General features: G+C 45.9%; 1 protein-coding gene across 1 annotated transcript in view; it reads right to left on the bottom strand.

The window, feature by feature from the left end:
- LOC134436726 (14-3-3 protein zeta/delta-like) overlaps positions 1-21636 on the bottom strand; it is a 34683-nt gene extending 13047 nt beyond the window's left edge. The window contains exons 1-3 of the mRNA XM_063186070.1: positions 21518-21636; positions 13855-14160; positions 3776-3899 (exon numbers count right to left, since the gene is read on the bottom strand). Of these exons, the coding sequence (XP_063042140.1) occupies positions 3776-3899; positions 13855-14148 (418 nt within the window). The 5' untranslated portion in view covers positions 14149-14160; positions 21518-21636. The remainder of the gene's footprint in view (positions 1-3775; positions 3900-13854; positions 14161-21517) is intronic.
- Between the last annotated feature and the right edge of the window lie 819 nt (positions 21637-22455).

The raw sequence follows: 22455 nt of genomic DNA, 5'->3' as shown, positions 1-22455 counted from the left end.
TTTTAAATAATTTTAAATACAATTCTGCAAAAAAATAATAATCGTGATTAATAATCGTGATTCCGATTTTGACCTAAATAATCGTGATTATGATTTTTTTTTCCATAATCGTGCAGCCCTAGATGGACTTGGCTAATCCAACGCCCCCAGTCAATATCGGTGAGCTGATTAGAATGCCTGGTCCATTGACCTTCAAGCAATTTCCTTAAAGAAGGTCAATAGACCGAAAAGTTGCTATTAAATGCTGCAAATGTGGACAGTGTGCTGTCTTGAGTGCGTTCAAATATGCTGCCTTGCCTCCTCCACTTGTGCTTGTTTCCTCGTACCAGGAAGTAGTATGTCATGATGACATCACTGACAACAGCATTATATTTCAATATCTTGCAAAAGCTCAATTGTAAAGTCTTTTTCTCATTTGCAATTGGGATGGTGAATGAAAAACAGTCCCTCAAAAGTTGTTGTGGCTAGGCTGACAGCTGGGAAACTATCGTTTTCTCCACGTAGGATGGCCACAAGCACAAGTGGAGGAGGCAAGGTCGCATATTTTATCCAACGGTGGAGTCCAAGGGGTACGCTGGCGACCTGGGTTCTATTCCGACCCGGGTCATTTGTCGATCCTTCCCCGTCTCTCTCTCCCCACTCATTTGTCCTGTCACTAACACACTGTCCTGTCAAAAATAAAGGCAAAAAAGCCCTGAAAAATAAAATAAATAAATAAATAAATAAATAAAGTGGCCTCGGCCTTGACTCCAATGGCTGGGGCACTGTGCTAGTATGCCTGGGACACGGGTTCGAGTCAGACCCGACGTTGCATCCCGATCCTCTGCCATCTCCCTTCCTCTCACACTGCTTGCACTGTACTTGTACACTTGCACTGTCCAAATAAAAATGCTTTAAAAGCCCAAAACCACCAAGCACCCCACATTTGGGCTTGCATGCCCATGGGGACCCTGGTTCGAGTCCGGATGGGGTCATTTCCCAGCCCTACCCCATATCTCTCTCCTGCTCATTTCCTGTCTCCTCTCACACCGTCCTGTCACACTAAAGGCCAAAAAAAAAGAAGCACCTAACATGTCTGCCTCATGTTTCATTTTTTTGTCAGTTTGTGCCAATTTGGTTTTGCTCCCGTGTCAGATGATTGGATGTGTGTGAGGGCTTTGAACCGTCTCAGTATGCTGCTCAGTACCGCTGGGTTAGACAATGAAGCTCAAACACCATTTTAGTGCAATGAACAAAATGTTGCGCAAAACTGTGCTCTTACCCTGCTAATTGAACCTTCACACGTCACCTTACCGGTGCCATGTGCAATTAATGAAGATTGGCCAGCAGGCTGGACGGTCCACATAAGCCATGAAATGACTTCCCACACTAAAATGACAGGTGTTTCAGTCTTATTGTCCAACCCCTGTACGTTCAGCTGAGATCAATGGACCTCAGGCAGGCTTGTACGAAATTCTGAATTGAATGAATGGAAATTCAAAGCAATGCCATAATACGAACACTAGGTGATGTCATTACCTTGAATTTCTTTGAATTTAATCTACACCACCCATTGAGAGTACATAGAACACCACCACCTAGTGTTCATATTATGGCATTACTGTGAATTTCAATTCATTCAATTTGGAATTTCGTACAAGTCTGACGTCAGAGAAATTTAGCAGGAGGCCAGGGGGAGGGTGGTGTGCACTATACAATGACTGTCTGCTGTTGGGCTATGGCTGTTGGCAAACTAGACTATGTGTATCCATCTATGTTTACGTGTTTTTTCTTTGTATAGCATATAGGCTACTGTGTGTTTCCTGTGTGTTCCCTCTGTGGTACCCAAGTCTTGTCTAATTTTTTGTTTGTCCATTGTAAATCACACCTTCTCATGCCCACACAAAATGTCTCTCCTGTAGAGACAATAAAAGGTAAATCTTACATTCTTACAGAAAGGCTTTCATCAACTGGGTTAAAACCAAAGCTTTTTTTTTTTTCAAACGAGTCGTTTATGGCCAGTTCAGCCTGTTCTGGACTATGCAAATTTCAAGTACTAAGCCATCTCTGCACGCTAGGGGCAAGCACATGCGTGCCAGAACTTGTTCCTCAGCTCTCCAACAAGGCCCTGCTATTAAATTACCTACGCGGTAACACTTTATAATAATGTCTGCTTAGTAAAGACTTAGTAAATAATTCACTAATGATGAACGAAACATTAACAAATCTTTTTTTTATCATTAACAAAGTTTTATTAATGCTTTATAAAATATCTGCAAATAATATATACAAGATTTTACATACCTTATAACCAGGGCTTTGAACCGGTTCAAGGAACGAAAACGAAAACCGGAAACTTTTTGTATTTTACAGGGAACAGAAACGAAACCGGAAACGTTATTATTTTTTATGTTCTGGAACGGGAACACTTATTTCAAAATAATGGTAACCGGTTAATACCGGTTAATACCGTTCCTCAAACTTAAAAAAGTAATTATTTTCCTGTTACCATGACAGCTGAGGTTCACGTCCTGTGTGACATCAGACAGTGAATGGAGTTGTGGATAACAAAGTCTCCACTCCACATCTTAAATAAGAGAAACCACTGTCATACAATAGGGCAGAGTTTCCATTGCATCATTGTAAGACATTGCAGAGAAGCGTGTGTAAAGCGCACCGAGAATGTTCAACGTTATTGGGCATCCATGGCCTCTTCAAATATGCACAAACTCACAATGTCTATCATAGCGCTCCCCGTGACCCAAGTCAGCGTGGAGCACACATTTTCATCATTGAGGTTTATTCTCCGCTTCTCCGCTTAGGTCGTCCCTGAATGACAAAATTCTGGAGGATATTCTTTTCATCCTCTTGAATAAACAGTTTGGAATGTAGGCCGAGTCATTTGCACTTCCGTCTTTCTTGGTTAATTAACGTCAGTTAGGCCTATGGGAAGTAATCAGCTGACAGGAACGAAATGAGCCGTTCCAGGATCAATGTTTTTTTGTTCTAACCGGTTCGGGAACGTCAATTTATTGATGGAACCCATAACCGGAAACGTTATAATTCCGTTTCTGTTCGGAACGGAACGTTTGGAAAAAAATAACGGTTCAAAGCCCTGCTTATAACAGAATATTTTATTAATTTACAAGCAATTTGTAAATATTTCATAAATATAAGATATTAGCATAACATTTCCGTGTCATTTACAAACATTTGTTAATGTTTTGTTCATCAATAGTTAATTAGTTATTAAGTCTGTATAATGTTTTTTTGCATCCATTATTATTAAGTGTTACCAATTCCGCTAGCCAGCTCTCCAACTAGGCGTAGCCAGCATTTTGGCATTTGACATGTTTATTAGTGGCTGATGTACACCACGAAAGTCTAGGCCTAATGAGTTATTTACTGCAAGTGTGGCCATTTAACCGGCTCTGAATTAACACTGGCCAACCAGTCAAATGCTGGTGAAAATTCAGTTTGGCTACTTGGTACCCACCTTCACCCATTAGTGAAAGTGTGTTTGGCTGGTAAGATTGAGAAACTTGAGAAAGGCCATACGGACCGAAACGTTGTTTTCTTAATAAATTGCAGCACGATGGACATGAGTGTGCGGTATGTTCTTCTAAAAAACTGATCTACCCGCTACCTGCACCTCGAAACCTCTGGTGTGCGTTGGTTTCCTTCTTCAAAAGATGGCTGGTAAGATTAACATCTACTAGCCATTTTGGCTGGTGAAGAAGAAAAAAGTTAATTAAGAGCCCTAAATGTAATGTAATGTAATGTAATGTATGCTCACCTGTTTTGTCGTCTCCCAGGGCGACCTCGGCCAGGTAACGGAAGTAGTCTCCCTTCATCTTCAGGTAGAACACCTTGCTCTCAGGGGGAGTGGCACTGGGGATCAGGAAGCTGTCCAGAAGACTCTGTGGAGACAGGAGTCATTCAAATCCATCAATCAACCAATCAAAATTACTTATATAGCACATTATCATACATAATTGCCAGTGGGGATCAGGAAGCTGTCCAGCACACTCTGTGGAGAGAGGAGTCAATCAATCAATCAACCAATCAAAATTAGTTATATAGCACATTATCATACATAATTGCCAGTGGGAATCAGGAAGCTGTCCAGCACACTCTGTGGAGAGAGGAGCAATAGAATACAATATACGGGTGAAAAAAGTTTTTTTTGGGCCCATCCGTCAAGTGGAGCAACGGTATATAATGCCCATAAATGAATTGGTAATTGGTGGTAATTGGCTGGGCAATATGACGATGTATATTGCTATTGTGATATAAAAGTGTATATCGTGACCTTTCTCCTAGCCTATATCGTTTATATCGTGATAGTAACTGTCTCAATTTTATAAAATTGAATATCATTTAAATACATTATAGTGTGTATTGTGACCACATGAAAAGTTAATGTAACTGTAAAAATAAGACTAAAGAGATCAATTTTAAGAAAGGTTGTTTTGCGACAATAAAGAGCAAATAAAGAGAATAACTGAAAACCTATGTGACTGTGCTATATCGTGATATATATCGTTATATAAAATAATCCATATCGTGATATTGTTTTTATTTCCATATCGCCCAGCCCTAATTGGTGGTTGATGTGCTGCAATGAATACGCTCCTTTGATTGTGCACTAAAAACAAACAAACAAAAACAAATCCATTCAATGGTGGCACTGGTTGTTGTTGCGTTGCCTTGACACGTGCTCCTGCTGAAACGCCACTGACCCACATGCTTATTTTGCATTTACAGAAGGGATGAAAAAATGAACCAAGTCAGAGGCCGGTTAAAACGTACAATAAAAACATACAATAACAAAAATGTCAGAAGTAAGATTTCTACAATGTAAGATTTCTACACACTTCCGTGTATGAGATTAATTGGAGTTAGTATTTTTGATAAAATTAGGCCTACTTGTGAGGAAATTAATACATCGTAATGAATCGATTTAAGTCCCTCCCCTAATTTACACAGTTGCTATATATCTACATGACTTAGACAGTGTGTGGGCCCCCTCTCAGCCCCCTGCTGTTCACGCTGCTGACACACGACTGCACAACGACCCACAGCACTAACCATCTAGTGAAGTTTGCGGATGATACAACACTGGTGGGCCTCATCACCAAGGGCGATGAGACTCACTACAGAGAAGAAGTAGACCTGCTGGCCAGATGGTGCAAAGACAACAACCTCCTGCTGAATGTTAACAAGACCAAGGAGATTGTTGTCAACTTCCAAAGGGTCCAAAAACAACTGCCACCACTGACCATCGACGGCGATGCTGTGGAGAGAGTGAGCAGCACCAAGTTCCTTGGAGTGCACATCAGCGACGACCTCTCTTGGACCACCAACACTACATCACTGGCGAAGAAGGCCCATCAGCGTCTCTACTTCCTGCGCAAACTAAAGAAGGCAAGTGCTACACCCTCCATCATGACAACATTCTACAGAGGAACCATAGAGAGCGTCGTGTCCAACTGCATCACAGTGTGGGGAGGAAGCTGCACGGAGAAAAACAGGAAGACACTCCAGCGTGTTGTGAACACAGCGAAGAAGATCATTGGAGTACCACTCCCCTCCCTGCAGGACATTTACACCACACGCCTCACCCGAAAAGCACTGATGATCATCAAAGACACAAGCCACCCTGCACACAAACTGTTCAGCCTCCTGCCCTCTGGAAAGAGGTACAGGCGCCTCCGTTCCCGTACCACCAGGCTGGCGAGCAGCACAATGCACCAAGCGATCAAGATGCTGAACACTCAACCCACTCTCCCTCCACTGTCAGCCTCTAGCCAGCAAGGCCACTGACAACCCCCCCCCCCTCATCCCCCACCACCATATCTGCGACTGAACATTCCACCTGCACTACTATACTTGTGACTGAACTTTCAACCTGCACTAACTCAAAACACACACACACACACACACGCACACACACACGCACACACACACACACACACACACACACACACACACACACACACAAGCACACTGCACTTTCTGCACTAAACCCAAACATACACACACTGACACACACACACACACACACACACACACACACACACACGAACACACACACAAGACGCACACCGCACCTTCTACCTGCACTAAACACATACACACACACACACACACACACACACACACACACACACACACACACACACACACACACACACACACACTGCTGCTGGTGTACTTGACAGACCTCTTTAATATTTATTTTTCTTCAAAATGCTACCTTTACCATGTCAGAACGCTATAAAGGACTTTTTTTTTAGGAAAAGCACAAAAGCACAACAAATACCTCTTAATGTATGTCCTCTACAAGTCTTCTGTTGTCCAGTCTTGCACTTTAAATGTCTGTATGAGCACTGTCTATGTCCATACTGTCTTAAGTCCATGTATAAGTACTGTCTATGTCTATACTGTCTATGTCCTTACCTAGATTAGTCTATGTCTGTATGGGAAAGCAAGAAATGTAATTTCAAATTCTTTGTATGACCAGTGCATGTAAAGAAATTGACAATAAAACCTACTTGACTTGACTTGATATACATGGGGCCCTGGTGACTCAGTCACAAATAACCTTACTGAACGACGCCCCTGCATCCCAGCACGAACCCCAACTCCTCTCCCTGTCCAAAATGTCAATGAATATCTGACAGACAGACAGAGAGTGAATCCTAGCCAAACACAACTGGTCTTTCATTCATTCCCCCGGGGACCCAGTGGAGGAAGGGAAGGGGAGGGAAGGGGGGGGGGGGACGACGGGTGGATGCTTGGGGGACTCCGGGCTCCAGTGGAGGAGGGGAAGGGGAGGGAAGGGGNGGAGGGGGGAGGGGGGTGGGGTGGATGCTTGGGGGACTCCGGGATCCAGTGGAGGAGGGGAAGGGGAGGGAAGGGGGGGGAGGGGGGAGGGGGGTGGGGTGGATGCTTGGGGGACTCCGGGATCCAGTGGAGGAGGGGAAGGGGAGGGAAGGGGGGGAGGGGGAGGGGGGGGGGGGGGGGTGGATGCTTGGGGGACTCCGGGCTCCAGGGCTGGTCTGGCCATCTGGCATAGCGGGCATTTGAAAGCCCATTGGGAAACTCCTGAAAGCCCATTGGGAAACTCCAACTCCCATTGTCATTGTGACACAGCACTCCACAGCACACAAGTGAACACTGCACACTGCACACAACGAAATTGCATTTATGCCTCACCCGTGCAAGGGGGCAGCCCTCAGTGGCGCCCCATGGGGAGCAGTGCGGTGGGACGGTACCATGCTCAGGGTACCTCAGTCATGGAGGAGGATGGGGGAGAGCACTGGTTGATTACTCCCCCCACCAACCTGGCGGGTCGGGAGTCGAACCGGCAATCTCTGGGATGGTCTGACGCCCTAACCGCTCACCCATGACTGCCCTCCCGGTGCGCACCGCATCCTCATGGGCCCCTATTTTCAGAAATCTAAACAAAAATGCTTTTTTTTCCCTGAAAATAGGGGCCCACGAGGGTGTGAACCCACCGGCGAGTTAGTTCTGCGCCGCTAAGTATGAAGGAGGGGCTCTTTAAGCAAAAAAGTGCCCGGACCCTATCTCTACCGCAGTCCAGCCCTGCCCGGCTCGCTCACAATCCCTCTTGTTCTTCAAATACACTACTGGGTACTGTTTAAGAATCAAAAAGCGCACACAAAAACATTGAAGAGAGAGAGAGAGAGAGAGAGAGAGAGAGAGAGAGAGAGAGAGAGAGAGAGAGAGAGAGAGAGAGAGAGAGAGAGAGAGAGAGAGAGCGCTCAAAGGGACTTTTGCATAACTATGGAAAAGAAAAATAGTTCATACGATGACCCGAATGAGTTGACATGGAGACTGTGGACTCTATAGCTAGCCTTCCAGGGTGCTACATTTTTGTTAACAACGTTTTATTAAAGAATGTGTTCAGCCATGTATGCGTCTTAAATCTCACCTTATCCATATGCATTGTACTCTCAAAAATAAAAAGGTGTAAAAAGCCCTAAAAAAAATCTCACATTATCCATATGTGAAAGTGAAAAGTGGAAGTCCGATTGGGAAACTTGTCTGTTACAGTCACAGGTTGATAGCATGCTGTATTGTACTGTAACCACACAGACAGGAAGACAGTAACGCATGAGCGCAGACTCTGACTCATTGCGAAAGACCAAACAATGCCAGTCACCCACCCAATGACACACCCTACAGCAGAAACAGCAGTCTCTTCCCCAAATGAACCACCCCATTCTTCCCCTAGACAAAACCAGAGAGGCCAGTCACTAACCACCACAAGCCTAAGGAGGCGACAGAGAGAGAGAGAGAACCACTAGAAGTCTGAGAGAGAGAGAAAGAGAGAGAGAGAGATAGCGAGAGAGAGAAAGCAACAGACAGAGAAAGCGAGAGATGACAAGTGGATGTGGAGAGCATGTGGTCAGCCTGCCACCTCAATAGAGAGAGAGAGCGCGACAGAGAGAGAGATAGAGAGATATACAGAGATAGATAGAGAGAGCGAGAGAACACAAGTGAGAGAGAGAGCGAGAGAGTGACAGACACAGAAAGCGAGAGAGAGAGAGAGAGAGAGAGAGAGAGAGAGAGAGAGAGAGAGAGAGACAGACAGGGAAAGCGAGAGATGACAAGTAGATGTGGGGAGCATGTGGTCAGCCTGCCAGCCTTTTTAAGAACTGTAGAATGTCCCCGTTGTCCGTGACGACGGACAGGACGGATGGGCTAGCTGTCGTCATGGCAGACTGGACTGGGCAGGATGCTGATCTCCTGCTCTTTGGGCCCCGCGGGCTGATTTGAATACTTACATAAGCTTAGCCAGCACAGCACAGCCTGTGCAGCACAGCATGGCAGAGCACATTAAAGGGGTATGCCACTATTTTGGGACTTTATACAGTTAAAATCGTTGGCTGGGGTTTATAAAGGTCGTAAAAAAGTGTCTTATTTTTCATGTAAGCCGTTGTCTTGCTTTAAGACAAGTTAAAAGAGGGAGTATGTCGCTAAGCTAGTGAAAGTCAATGCATCCGTGTAGCATCCGTGTGCGTGGGCCTGTGGGTAGCTATGCTTACTAGGGGGGCTGTGGGCAAGGCAAGGCAAGGCAAATTTATTTGTATAGCACATTTTCATACAAAAGCAACTCAAAGTGCTTCACACACAGGACAATATAAAAGTAAAAATAAAAGTTAAAAAAAATGGAAAGAGCATCATGTACGTTAAAACAATAAATAAATAGAATAATAAAAAAATACATATGTGTAGGAGCAACGGTGAGATAAAAATGTTAGGTAAAACAATAAAATCATTTTTAAAAAACCTTTAAAAAATCCCTAACTCAGGGGCTGTTGAGATCGAAAGACCTAGGGATAGGCAAGGGTGAAAAGGTATGTCTTTAGCTTTGTTTTAAAACAGTTCGTCGTTGGAGCGTTTTTTGTGCTCACAGGCAGGCTGTTCCAAGCCTTTGCAGCATAGGAGCTGAAAGCGGCTTCTCCTTGTTTCGTCCTGGTAGTGGGTGGAACCAGGAGGACTCTGTCATGAGATCTGAGAGACCTGGCAGGGGTGTAGGGCTGCAGTAGGTTTCTCAGGTAGATAGGGCCAGTACCATTTAAAGACTTAAAAACAAGCAATACAATTTTAAAATCTATTCTTTGCTGAACTGGTAGCCAGTGGAGGTGTTTCAGGAGTGGTGTCATGTGGTCTGTCCTTTTTGCCCTCATCAGGATTCTGGCTGCCGCGTTTTGAATCAGCTGGAGTTGCCTAATGGTTTTCTTGGGCAGGCCTGTAAGGAGGCCATTACAATAATCCAATCTGCTAGAGACAAATGCATGGATCAGTTTCTCTAGGTCATTTTGTGACATGAAGTTCCTCAGTTTTGAAATGTTTTTTAGGTGGTAGTAGGAGGATTTTGTGATGGCTTTGATATGAGAATTAAAAGAAAGCTCGCTGTCCAGCAGGACGCCCAGGTTTTTTACCTCAGTTTTGACTAGATAGCCATTGCAGGCTAGTTGGGATGAGATGCGTTCTCTAATATCTTTTTTCCCAAAGACGATTACTTCTGTTTTCTCGTTATTCAGCTGCAGAAAATTAGCGCTCATCCAGTCTTTAATATCCTCCACACAGCGGGTCAGAGTGTCCAGTGGGCTGAGGTCATTGGGAGACAGGGAAAAGTAGAGCTGGGTATCATCAGCATAGCTATGGTAGGAGATCTGATGATGACGGATCACCTGGCTTAGTGGGAGCATGTACAAATTGAACAAAAGAGGGCCTAAAATGGATCCTTGTGGGTAGCTATGCTTACTAGGAGGGCTGTGGGTAGCTATGCTTACTAGGAGGGCTGTGGGTAGCTATGCTTACTAGGAGGGCTGTGGGTAGCTATGCTTACTAGGGGAGCCTGTGGGTAGCTATGCTTACTAGGGGGGCCTGTGGGTAGCTATGCTCACAACACATTCCTGTCCACTATGCCACTCGCCATGACAACCAAGACATGCCAGAGGGCAGTTTCGAGTGCGTGTGCGTGTGCGTGTGTGTGTGTTGTTAAATACGCTCACGAGATATATGGAAAGGGTGGGAATTCTCCCTAAAAATAGTTAAATAAAATAAAACAAGGCTGATTACTTTACTTTCCCTCCAGGCATCCCATGACTTCCATTAGCCCGATGTACCAAAGGAGCTATAGTTGTGGCGACACAGCTTCTAGTGCACCAATCACATTTAAGATACTTCAAAGAAGTATTTTTTTTAGGAGTCATTGGAAATAAATGGGCTAGAGAAGGAATGAGATTTGATTGCTTGCTTTGGTAGGTGTGGTGGGAAAATGCTGTACAAAGACAAAAGAGAAGGGTGGAGCCTAAAGTGTGTGTGTGTGTGTGTGTGTGTGTGTTAATGTAGATGGACGTCAATGGGAGGGCCCCACAAAGATATCAAGGTGGGGCTGTGTGTGTGTGTGTGTGTGTGTGTGTGTGTGTGTGTGTGTGTGTCTACTGAGCCTGCTCAGTGAGGAACTGCCTCCTCTGTATAGAGACGCCCTTCACCTGGTTTGGTAGAGGTGAGAGTGGAGAGGGAACAGCAGAGTAGGGCAGCAGCTGCTGCTGAGCCTCCCGTCACTGCGCGCATCATCTACGTACGTATAAGGCTATTAGAGCTCACTGACTCACCACACACAGGGATAATAATGCCTGAGCTGATGTGCATGCATGTACGTGTATGTACTCTACTTCAGTGTTTCTCAACAGAGGAGCCGGGGCACCCTGGGGTGCCGCGGGCCCCCTTCAGGGGTGCCGCGGAAACGTGGCTGATAAATAAAATGATGTAATATAATACATATTTGTCTAAATTGATAAGTTAATGCTAGTCAGTGGAATCTTTCATCTGCCATTTACGCACAATTAAGTAAATATAGGTCGCCCCAGTCAGCTACAACTTCAAATGTAGGTCGTGTGACGTTTCCAAATATGTTAATTTTCTAAGCTTGTGTGGTATCGGATGCGATGCCATGTTACAGCTTGTTTGTTTGGGGTGGCTAAACATTTTTCATGAATTGAAAGGATGCCTCGCCTTAAAAAAGGTTGAGAAACACTGCTCTACTTAACCCTGTGTTGTGAATTCAGGTAAATTGGGCCACTTTTTTGCATATAAGTGAATGGCCCAAAGTGGCCCAATTTACCGGAATTCACCATACCATTTAAAAAAAATTAAAAATAAAAAAATAACCCTGTAGCATCTGCACTTGTTGATCTGTATATTTCATATGCTCTTTGTTTCCACTAGTGATGTTGGCTATGATTATGTCCTCGATTGTATGTCGCTTTTGGTTAAAAAAGCCAAATGCAATGCAATGTAATAATGCTCAAAATATTTAGCCGTACACGCCTCAGTTAGTCAGTCTTACCTGCAACAAATAAAGAACACTTCTCCAGAACACTCAGAACGCTATTTAAATACATTTTTAATTTAAATTTTAAGTAACGTCCAGGCAATTGAATCTGATGAGATCTAGATGTTGTGACATTTGCCCCTTTTAAAAATGACTCGCTTTGCGTTCTCACTAGTGAGGAAGTGACCAAACCAGTGCCATTAATGTAAACAAAAAGAGATAAGTGTCCTTGCCTGTCCTTGACACGCACAAAATATTTCTTTGCCATGTATTGATTTATCCTGATTTATTTGGAGCATTTTTTCCTGATTAATTGGTTTGCATGCTCCTTTTGGCTAGCTTCAGTATTGGTTTGATAAGCTAAAGCTACTAAATTTACACACTTACTAGTTTATGACAAAAAGCTTTACTCAATGGTAATGACAAACAAGTCAGAAACACCACCACCATAGGCTTTAAAAATGTGTTGTATCATCATTACAAATGCTATGTGAAACGGATATAAAATGTTCTTACAGTGGTCGTACTTGTACTGTGTACAGGGCACTAAATTAACTTTTTTTCCATCACCAGCCAAAATGGCTAGTAGATATTGATCTTACAAAGCCAAACACACTCTCACTAATGGGTCAAAGTGGCTAGTATGTTGGTCTTTTCTATCAGCCAAACTGAAAGTTCACCAGCATTCGGCTGGTTGGTTGGCTGGTATTAATTTAGCGCCCTGACTGTGTCTATAGCAAAGATTAGCATCACGCTAACCAATGACAACCATTCGTTCTTTATTGACACATAGGCTGGTGTTTACTGTAAACGTGCTTCTGCAGTAATCCCAGTCAAAAGCCTGGGACAGCATCTCTCCAACCCTCCAATCCCATCTGCTTTCTTACCAGCACCAGATCATCTTCATGGGCATCTTAACAGAAGACGTTCTGCCTATGTTTTTAATATCAGAATAACAGAAGACGTTCTGCCTATGTTTTTAATATCAGAATAACAGAAGACGTTCTGCCTATGTTTTTAATATCAGAATAACAGAAGACGTTCTGCCTTTGTTTTTAATATGATAATAACAGAAGACGTTCTGCCTTTGTTTTTAATATCAGAATAACAGAAGACGTTCTGCCTTTGTTTTTAATATGATAATAACGGTGCAACACCCTGATGATAACTATAACACCAAATTGGCCTACAGGGTTCCCACACCTTTGTCATGAACAAATCCAAGCACTTTTCAAGCACCTTCAAGCACCAAATTTTCAGTTTTCCAGCACCCTTAAATAGGTCGCGGGAAGGGGGTGTGGGGGTCCTGCCTCAGATTTTTTTGCGATTTTAAGATGCAATTTCCTGCATTCTAATCAATTTTAGGGTGTCGAATGGCAAATCCCATCTGATATCTCACTCCCTCAGATTGTTGATGTACCTGAACAATTTATTTCTATTATTTGGCTTACCGAGTATGACTTGACACACATTTCAAGAATTGTCAAGTACTTCACCAAACATTCAAGCATTTTCACAACCTTGAAAACACTTAATTCAAGCACCAGTGGGACCCCTGTGGCCTAATACGGTCCTGTGCGAACACAGTGGAATCGAACTTTGCGCAGAGCAGTGCTCCACACTTTGTCGGAACCGCTTGTTCGGAGCGGGAGGCCCCAGCTTCCTGCGTTCGTCAGTGCGCTCACCAGCACGTCTCCTTAGTTATTAGTTATCATTAGGACTGCTCGACTGAAAGTGGGTAACCCATGTTCTTCCTAACTTCTCTCCACCCACCAGCACGTCGTTGCACATCTCCTTGAGCTCCTTCTCAATCTTCTCCCGGTACTCCTGCGTCAGCTGTTTCTTGTTACTATAGTTATTAGTTATTATTAGGACTGCTCGACTGAACGTGGGTAACCTATGATGACAATGTTGTGTCTAATATCATGGGAATAAAAATGGAGGGTGCTTTTCGTTGTGCTGTTCTTCCTAACGTCTCTCCCTGTCTCTCCACTCACCAGCACGTCGTTGCAGATCTCCTTCAGCTCCTTCTCGATCTTCTCGCGGTACTCCTGCGTCAGCTGCTTCTTGTCGCCGCCCTCCGTCTTGCCCTCGATGCTGGAGACGACGCGCCAGGAGGAGCGACGGGCGCCCACCACGTTCTTGTAGGCCACCGACAGCAGGTTGCGCTCCTCGTTGGAGAGCTCCTCGTTCAGCTCCGTCACCGCCTTCATCGCCGCCGCCATGTCGTCGTAGCGCTCGGCCTGCTCCGCCAGCTTGGCCTTGCCCACGAGCTCAACCCTGTCTGCCATGGCTGTCTAAAGCTATAGGGGAGAGGGGGAGGGAGAGAAGACAATAAAACATTAGTTAGAAGGTACGGTAAGCTCATGTCATCGTAGCGCTCAGCCTGCTCCTATAGCTTGGCCTGCCCCACGAGCTCAACTCTGTCTAAAGCGAGAGAGAGAGAGACAGGCAGACAGAGAGACAGACAGACAGACAGAGATGACAATAAAAAGAAGTTAGAAGGTCAGCTCAAAGCATCAAGGAGAGCAAGACACAGAAGAGAGGTGAGATTGCTTTTTTTAAACAAACGCCCACTTGACCCCATCATAAGCCTGCTAACGCCCCCCTGGTATTGAAAAATATAATAGGCTTACAATGGGAATCAAGTCAGGCCCACACTCATCTGTATGCTTCTCAATGCCCCCCTAGGGCTCCCCAACGCCCCCTGGAGGGCTGTACCACCCTACTTTAGTTTAGGGCTGGGCAATATGATGATATATATCGTTATCGTGATATAAAAGTGTATATCTTGACCTTTCTCCTATATAGTTTGTATCATGACAGTAATTTTATCAATTTTATACAATTGAATATCATTTAATTACATTTCATGTTGTCACAATACACACGATAAGTTCATGTAACTGTAAAAATAAGAATAAAAAGAGCAATTTTAAAGAAAGTTGTTTTGCGATATGAAAAAAATAAAGGGCAAATAAAGAGAATAACTGAAAACGTATGTAATTGTGTTGTATCGTGATGTATATCGTTATCGTGATATAAAGTAATCCATATCGTGATATTGTTTTTTTTCTATATCGCCCAGCCCTACTTTAGTTGTCGGTCATGGCTGTCTTGAAATGTAAAGCTGAAGAGAAGAGAAGAGAAGAGAAGAGAAGAGAAGAGAAGAGAAGAGAAGAGAAGAGAAGACGACGAGACAAAAACTCAACCTTGTTCATCATGGCTTTTGAGAAGGAGGAGGACAAGAAAAAGAAGAGGAGGACAAGGAAAAGAAGTTAAAAAGTAAGGTGAGGTGAGGTGAGGTGAGCGCAAGAGGAGGAAATAGAGGTCAGAGAATAAAATGAATGAGGTTTGTTCAGTGTGGAGGAAATCTGAGGCACTCAAGGTTGCTATTTTTATACTTTTTTTATTTGGCTACGCGTTTTGGCCCATATGGCCTTCAGGGCGCATCGTATTGTAGCAATATATATACATATGAGCACCAAGGAAAAAAGGTGAAGAAGACGCTGAAAAACTCCAATTTCCCATTTGTTTAATGAATGAGGTTTGTAAAGCTCAACCTCATCTGTGGCTGTAAAGGCCCATAGCTGCGGAGAGAACAGGAACACCAGGAAGAAGAAGCATACTGTAAGCAGGGCTTGACATTAGCACCTGCCAACCGGCCAAAAAAAGGTAAAACCTGGCCGAGGCTAGCAATAATCCTTCTCAACACCCCCCTAGGGCTCCCCAACGCCCCCTGGGGGGGCTGCAGAGCCCCTGTTTAGAAACACTAGGCTGGATAGGAACTGCTGTGCGGATACAGCACTATGCAGTCATGGGGTGAAGAGGATGACACAGGACAGAGAGGCAGAGGCCCAGATGTTGGTTTGGGGCTGGATGCACATGCTAGATATGGCTGCAGCCTAGGGCCCCCACAGGCTAGATATGGCTGCAGCCTAGGGGCCCCACAGGCTAGATATGGCTGCAGCCTAGGGCCCCCACAGGCTAGATATGGCTGCAGCCTAGGGCCCCCACAGGCTAGATATGGCTGCAGCCTAGGGCCCCCACAGGCTAGATATGGCTGCAGCCTAGGGGCCCCACAGGCTAGATATGGCTGCAGCCTAGGGCCCCCACCTGCCAGGGGGCCCCCACAGGCTAGATATGGCTGCAGCCTAGGGGCCCCACAGGCTAGATATGGCTGCAGCCTAGGGGCCCCACAGGCTAGATGTGGCTGCAGCCTAGGGGCCCCACAGGCTAGATATGGCTGCAGCCTAGGGCCCCCACCTGCCAGGGGGCCCCCACAGGCTAGATATGGCTGCAGCCTAGGGCCCCCACCTGCCAGGGGGCCCCCACAGGCTAGATATGGCTGCAGCCTAGGGGCCCCCACAGGCTAGATATGGCTGCAGCCTAGGGGCCTCCACAGACTAGATATGGCTGCAGCCTAGGGGCCTCCACAGGCTAGATGTGGCTGCAGCCTAGGGGCCTCCACAGGCTAGATATGGCTGCAGCCTAGGGCCCCCACAGGCTAGATATGGCTGCAGCCTAGGGCCCCCACACAGGATAGATATGGCTTCAGCCTAGGGGCCCAACACAGGCTAGATATGGCTGCAGTCTAGGGGCCCCACAGGCTAGATGTGGCTGCAGCCTAGGGCCCCCACAGGCTAGATGTGGCTGCAGCCTAGGGCCCCCACAGGCTAGATGTGGCTGCAGCCTAGGGCCCCCACAGGCTAGATGTGGCTGCAGCCTAGGGGCCCCACAGGCTAGATATGGCTGCAGCCTAGGGGCCCCACGGGCTAGATGTGGCTGCAGCCTAGGTGCCCCACGGGCTAGATGTGGCTGCAGCCTAGGGGCCCCCACAGGCTAGATGTGGCTGCAGCCTAGGGGCCCCCACAGGCTAGATGTGGCTGCAGCCTAGGGGCCCCACAGGCTAGATGTGGCTGCAGCCTAGGGGCCCCACAGGCTAGATGTGGCTGCAGCCTAGGGGCCCCACGGGCTAGATGTGGCTGCAGCCTAGGGGCCCCAGGCCATCTTAATCCAGCCCTGGTTGGATGAGTCCAATCTAGCCCACAGCTGTGGAGGTCTATAACTGGCCAGGAGGAGGAGCAGGAGGAGGAGGAGGAGGAGCAGGAGGAGGAGGAGCAGGAGGAGGAGGAGGGGGTGGAGCAGGAGGAGGAGGAGGAGGAGCAGGAGGAGGAGGAGGAGGAGCCGGAGACGTCACATAAAAAAAGGTGTGTAAAACTATATGGATGAAGACATACTACATGTACAAACAGTTAAAAACTACTTTACATTGCAATTTGGCAGGCGCTAACTATCTAACTAACGCAAACTCAATAACTATTCACACGTTTGAATGTATGGGAGGTAAAATCGGGTTTTGTACGGGTAGAATTCTCATTGTGCGTCTCCATAGTGACCAGCCACTTCTAAAGCTGAGGTGAAATTACAAAGAAGAGCAGGGCCGGATTAAGATGGCCTGGGGCCCCAAGGCTACAGGCTGCTGTGGGGCCCCGTAGGGCCGGATTAAGATGGCCTGGGGCCCCAAGGCTACAGGCTGCTGTGGGGCCCCGTAGGGCCGGATTAAGATGGCCTGGGGCCCCAAGGCTACAGGCTGCTGTGGGGGCCCCATAGGGCCGGATTAAGATGGCCTGGGGCCCCAAGGCTACAGGCTGCTGTGGGGCCTCCCAGAAGGCAATTTTCCCCATAAATTTACATACAGTAATAATTACGAGATTGGAATTAAAGGATTTATCCGGAGTTGGAACAAGTTTGCCTGATTTTTGCATGTTTGGGATGAAATACAGTCACTAGAGCAAAATCAAGGCAAAAGGATGCGTTTTGAGAAAGTTTGATAATATCACGTTAGCCTCGTTAGCCATATCAGCTATGCAATATGAAAGATGCGGGCATCGTTTTTCGGCGGTTACACACATTTCAAAAACACAACATTTTAAAGTCTTGCACAGCTCAAAACAACGTCACACTTACCTCATAATATGTTGAGGGTATCCACACATAAACCGAAGTGTCCAAAGCCCTTCATGTATTCTTGAAAGGTCTGCAGAATGTGTTTTTTGAAGCTACTACCTTGAGAATATCTAAATTACGGTCAAGACAACTATTTGACACTAAAGTCCACCAAGTAGATTGCCGAGTGCGTCGCACCATCAGCTATGATTATTTCCATAGCGAGTAACCATAGCTGATGGTGCGACGCACTCGGCAATCTACTTGGTGGACTTTAGTGTCAAATAGTTGTCTTGACCGTAATTTAGATATTCTCAAGGTAGTAGCTTCACAAAACACATTCTGCAGACCTTTCAAGAATACATGAAGGGCTTTGGACACTTCGGTTTATGTGTGGATACCCTCAACATATTATGAGGTACGTGTGACGTTGTTTTGAGCTGTGCAAGACTTTAAAATGTTGTGTTTTTGAAATGTGTGTAACCGCCGAAAAACGATGCCCGCATCTTTCATATTGCATAGCTGATATGGCTAACGAGGCTAACGTGATATTATCAAACTTTCTCAAAACGCATCCTTTTGCCTTGATTTTGCTCTAGAGTGACTGTATTTCATCCCAAACATGCAAAAATCAGGCAAACTTGTTCCAACTCCGGATAAATCCTTCAAGGATAGAATGTCTACCAACTGTCCTGGACACAACAGATCATTTTAACAATATTGCATCTTGTCACAATCCTGCATTTTTTTTTACTTTTGGCTAATCAGGGGCCCCCTGGCAGGTGGGGGCCCCTAGGCCACAGCCATATCTAGCCTGTACATTAATCCGGCCCTGCAGAAAAGGGTTGTGTCAAGACAATAACATTACACTTGATTCAAAGGGTAAAGCTTGTAGTAGAATAATGTTGTCTTCATAGACACACGGCCTTTGGTCTGATGTTTGGTTCAGCGCAGCCTGATCCATGACTACTGTGTGGCGCTCTAAAACAGGGCTTTCCAACATCACAGCTTAAGTGAAGTGAAGTTAAAGCCCAACTGGGAAACTCAAACTCCCATCGTCATTGTGACACAGCACTGCACACAACAAAATTGTATTTATGCCTCATCCGTGCAAGGGGGCAGCACCCATTGGGGCCCCAAGGGAGCAGTGCAGCAGGACGGTACCGTGCTCAGGGTACCTCAGTCATGGAGGAGGATGGGGGAGAAGATTGGTTAAAGTCAGACCGCTTACCCATGACTGCCCTAAAATTGGGGCCCACTTGACATTTTCACAAATGTTTGGTGCTCACCTCAGCAGAATAAACAATAACTTAAAACTCAAATGAATAGTCAACAGCAACAGATGCTATTTAGATTTTAAGAAAATGATTTTAGGACCCACATGGAATACCTTCATGGTCCACAGCTTGAGAATCACAGCTCTACAGCTCAAAGGTAGTTTCATTGAACACTATGTTCATAGCACTGGTCAGTGGCAGAACAATTACACACAGGCCCCAGGGCAAAACACTGATAGGGCCCCTCAAACAGCTTGCCTAGATCACAATAGGGCCCCCATTACCAATACTGCAGGGCCCTGGGGCATATGCCCTGCTTGCCACTCCTACAGCTCGCCCCTGGCAGTGGTCGTCTTGTTTTATCATTTCATTTTCTGAGCTTATATGCATCATGTGGTAAAGAAAATACTGACAACACCACTGTGAATAGTACAAAGGCTGAATGGCAAGTTATTACAAATGAGAAGGTTTGGTCCAACAATTACTTTTAGGCTACACAGCATGGACATGCCGAGGATCATTTTGAAGAAAACTTTAATGACCACTCCTAAATCAGGGGTAAACATTGTGCATAAAAATAGCATCGACTCTGCCATTGGCAAGGCTGGGCCGTTTCGTTTCCACATCAACTGATCGTGTAGCCTATTCATTCAACCGAAAGAGTGAGAGAGAGGGCATCGCATCCGGTTTAGAACGATGGATCAATACATGCTCGAGCAGCAATATAGCCAAGCAAGCCTATAGTTTGTTTGTCAGACACCCCGGGCGGTCTCCGTCTCTCTCTGCCTGTCTGTCTGTCTGTCTGTCTGTCTCTGTCTGTGTCTGTCTGTCTGTCTCTCTCTCTCTATCTGTTTGTCTGTCTCTCTCTGTGTGTCGGTCTATCTGTCTGTCTCTCTCTCTGTCTCTCATCGAGGAATCAATTATGTTTCCATGCTTGAACCAGACTCATCGATGGAATAGCAGTATCCTGCTATCCTCCGCCGTCCTCTCCATTTTAAAGAAAAAGCGGCCACCGTGTAGCGTTGCTACAAACAAGCGGCAAACCCGTTTTCTTGAGAGTCTCCCGCTTCGCGGTCCTTCCTGCTCTGCCCCGAGGCTTTAAGGCCAAGTGGCTGTCTGAGGCTGGCTACCTTCTTTGCCGCCCATCCTTCACTGTGGGCTGTGTGATGTGAAATATGCGGATGTGACTTATACCACACCCAATCCGAGCCGCCAGCTACCTGTACACTGCTGCCGCTGCTGCTGCTAGACATAACTTGCGCGGAATGTAACAGTTCTTGCGTTCTCAAGCCACGCGAGTATACAATGTAGCCAGTGAGCCATACCGTTACTGAAGTAAGTCTAGCAATAAAAATAATGACCAGAAGAAGGCGGGCTATGTTAGGAGGGCAGATAAGCGATATGTAATAATCATAGCTGCTGCGAGTTTAGCGCGCGCCACATGGCTAGGCCAGTTCTAGTGGTTGTTCCGCGTCTTTACGCGCTCCCTCTGATCATAGTTCTAGATTCTAGTAATGAAGTTCTCGCATATGGCAACGTAACGTTTCCACAAAATGTGACTGTGACCTCTACGTGCAAACTATCAGCCACTTCCATTTAGGACAAATCCTTGTAAGGAGCATCATAAAACCGCTGATCACCACGAGCATTGGAAAATGTGTTGCATTGTAATACAGGCTGCCGACTGAATACTGGAAGCAGTCGAAATTACGCATGCGATGCGTTCAGTTAAGTTGCATTACTCACTGTTCTAATGGGTCTACCAAGTCAAGGGTGTCGCTAGGCTACAAATATGAACGCCCCATTTTCTGACATTAGGTGGCAACTACTAGGCTACTAGTGCAGTGTAAAAAAAAAGAGAGAGCGCAGAATTGGCTTTAAACAACATAGCGCATGTAACCAGTTGAATGAGCCATAACTAACCAAGTGTTAATTTGTATCCACCAATGCAAGCAATGCCCTCGAGAACTACATCTGGCCAGGTCACATCTTGTCTGATGGTGGTGATGAGTCCGAATGGACTCATCCGTTGTGTCTATGCCACAATGGCAATGTGAACCCGGACACACAGTTCAAAGGAAACCGAGTGTGCCAACGCAACGCGGCGCATTTGGAAGGACAACATGTATTGATCTGAAATGCAATTGTCTTTTGGAAGTATTCAGGGTTTCTCTCAAATGCATGCCGAGTATCGAAGTAGCCTACTTGGCCGTGCCCACAATTCTACTCCTTGCGCTCTCACACAAAAGCTCGACAGCATCACGGGCTGGCTGTCCACATACGCCCTAGAACTACATCTCGCATTCCTTGCACTACACTGCCAGCCACATCGCCATGTGCGCTTTGTGAAAGGAAAAAAACAACAGCTGGATTGAAGTCATTTAAGCATACCCATTACATTATCCCAAATTTGATAGATTTCAAAGCCACTGACCTTAGTTTGGGACGGTAGTCTCTTGCTCCGCTACACAGCTGATTCTTTCAGGCAGGCTGGCTGTCTCGCTCACATCCACGGGGTTTCCCTCCAATCACAGGCTACAAGAGCAGGGACTGGGCTGGGAGCAGTGACGTCAAACGCTACCAAGGCAACCGTTGATCGACGTGAGGTGTGACGTGCCCTCATTGCTCGACTGAGCTGCAGGGTTTTTCATCCAAGTCCAGGATTTTTTTTTCAAGTACTTTGATTTTTTTAATGCGTTATTATTTTAAATACACACATAAATGAGTGCTTGAGACTTTCTATTTGTTCAAGCCAGTAGCGGAGCAGAGGGGGGGCATGGGGGCCAGGTTACCCTGGGCCTCTGCAGGGCTGCCAATGGCTTTCGATCGCCAAACATCTCGCAGGGGCCCCTTCTACGATATTTTGTGGGCCCAATGCCATTAAGGTGCACATCTATGCTGAACAGCAAACTCAGTATTTATTTATCAACTATTATGCTTCATTACCAGACGTTATTTATAGCCCATTACGATGGCACTCCAGTCACTCCAGCACAACAGCCCCCCCCCCCCATACCAGTGCTCTGGCCCTATTATAAGCTCTTGAATGACCACACAAGCTTTGAACCCAGGCTTACACATGCACTACCTTTGGCTGCTATTACACGGCACCCACTAGTTTGACGCCCTCTCGGTACTTACGTGGTACGTCACATGGTAATCAAACATTTCAAACAAGCGATTTAAGGTTAGGTTAGGTTTAGGGTTAAGGTTAGGGTTAGGGTTAAGGTTAGGGTTAGGGTTAGGGTTAGGTTTAGGTTTAGGGTTAGGGTCGTATGACGTAAGCGGTAAGTAAGTGTAACGGAGGCTAACTAGCACAGAGTTGGCGTGGAACGTTGGTAAAACCTCCCTCCGATAGCCTCATACAGTCTC

Source organism: Engraulis encrasicolus, chromosome 20 (assembly GCF_034702125.1).
Source record: "Engraulis encrasicolus isolate BLACKSEA-1 chromosome 20, IST_EnEncr_1.0, whole genome shotgun sequence".
In the NCBI taxonomy this organism is placed as follows: Eukaryota; Metazoa; Chordata; class Actinopteri; order Clupeiformes; family Engraulidae; genus Engraulis; species Engraulis encrasicolus.
The sequence above is the reverse complement of the archived record's forward strand: the minus strand, read 5'-3'. Positions and strand labels throughout refer to the sequence as shown.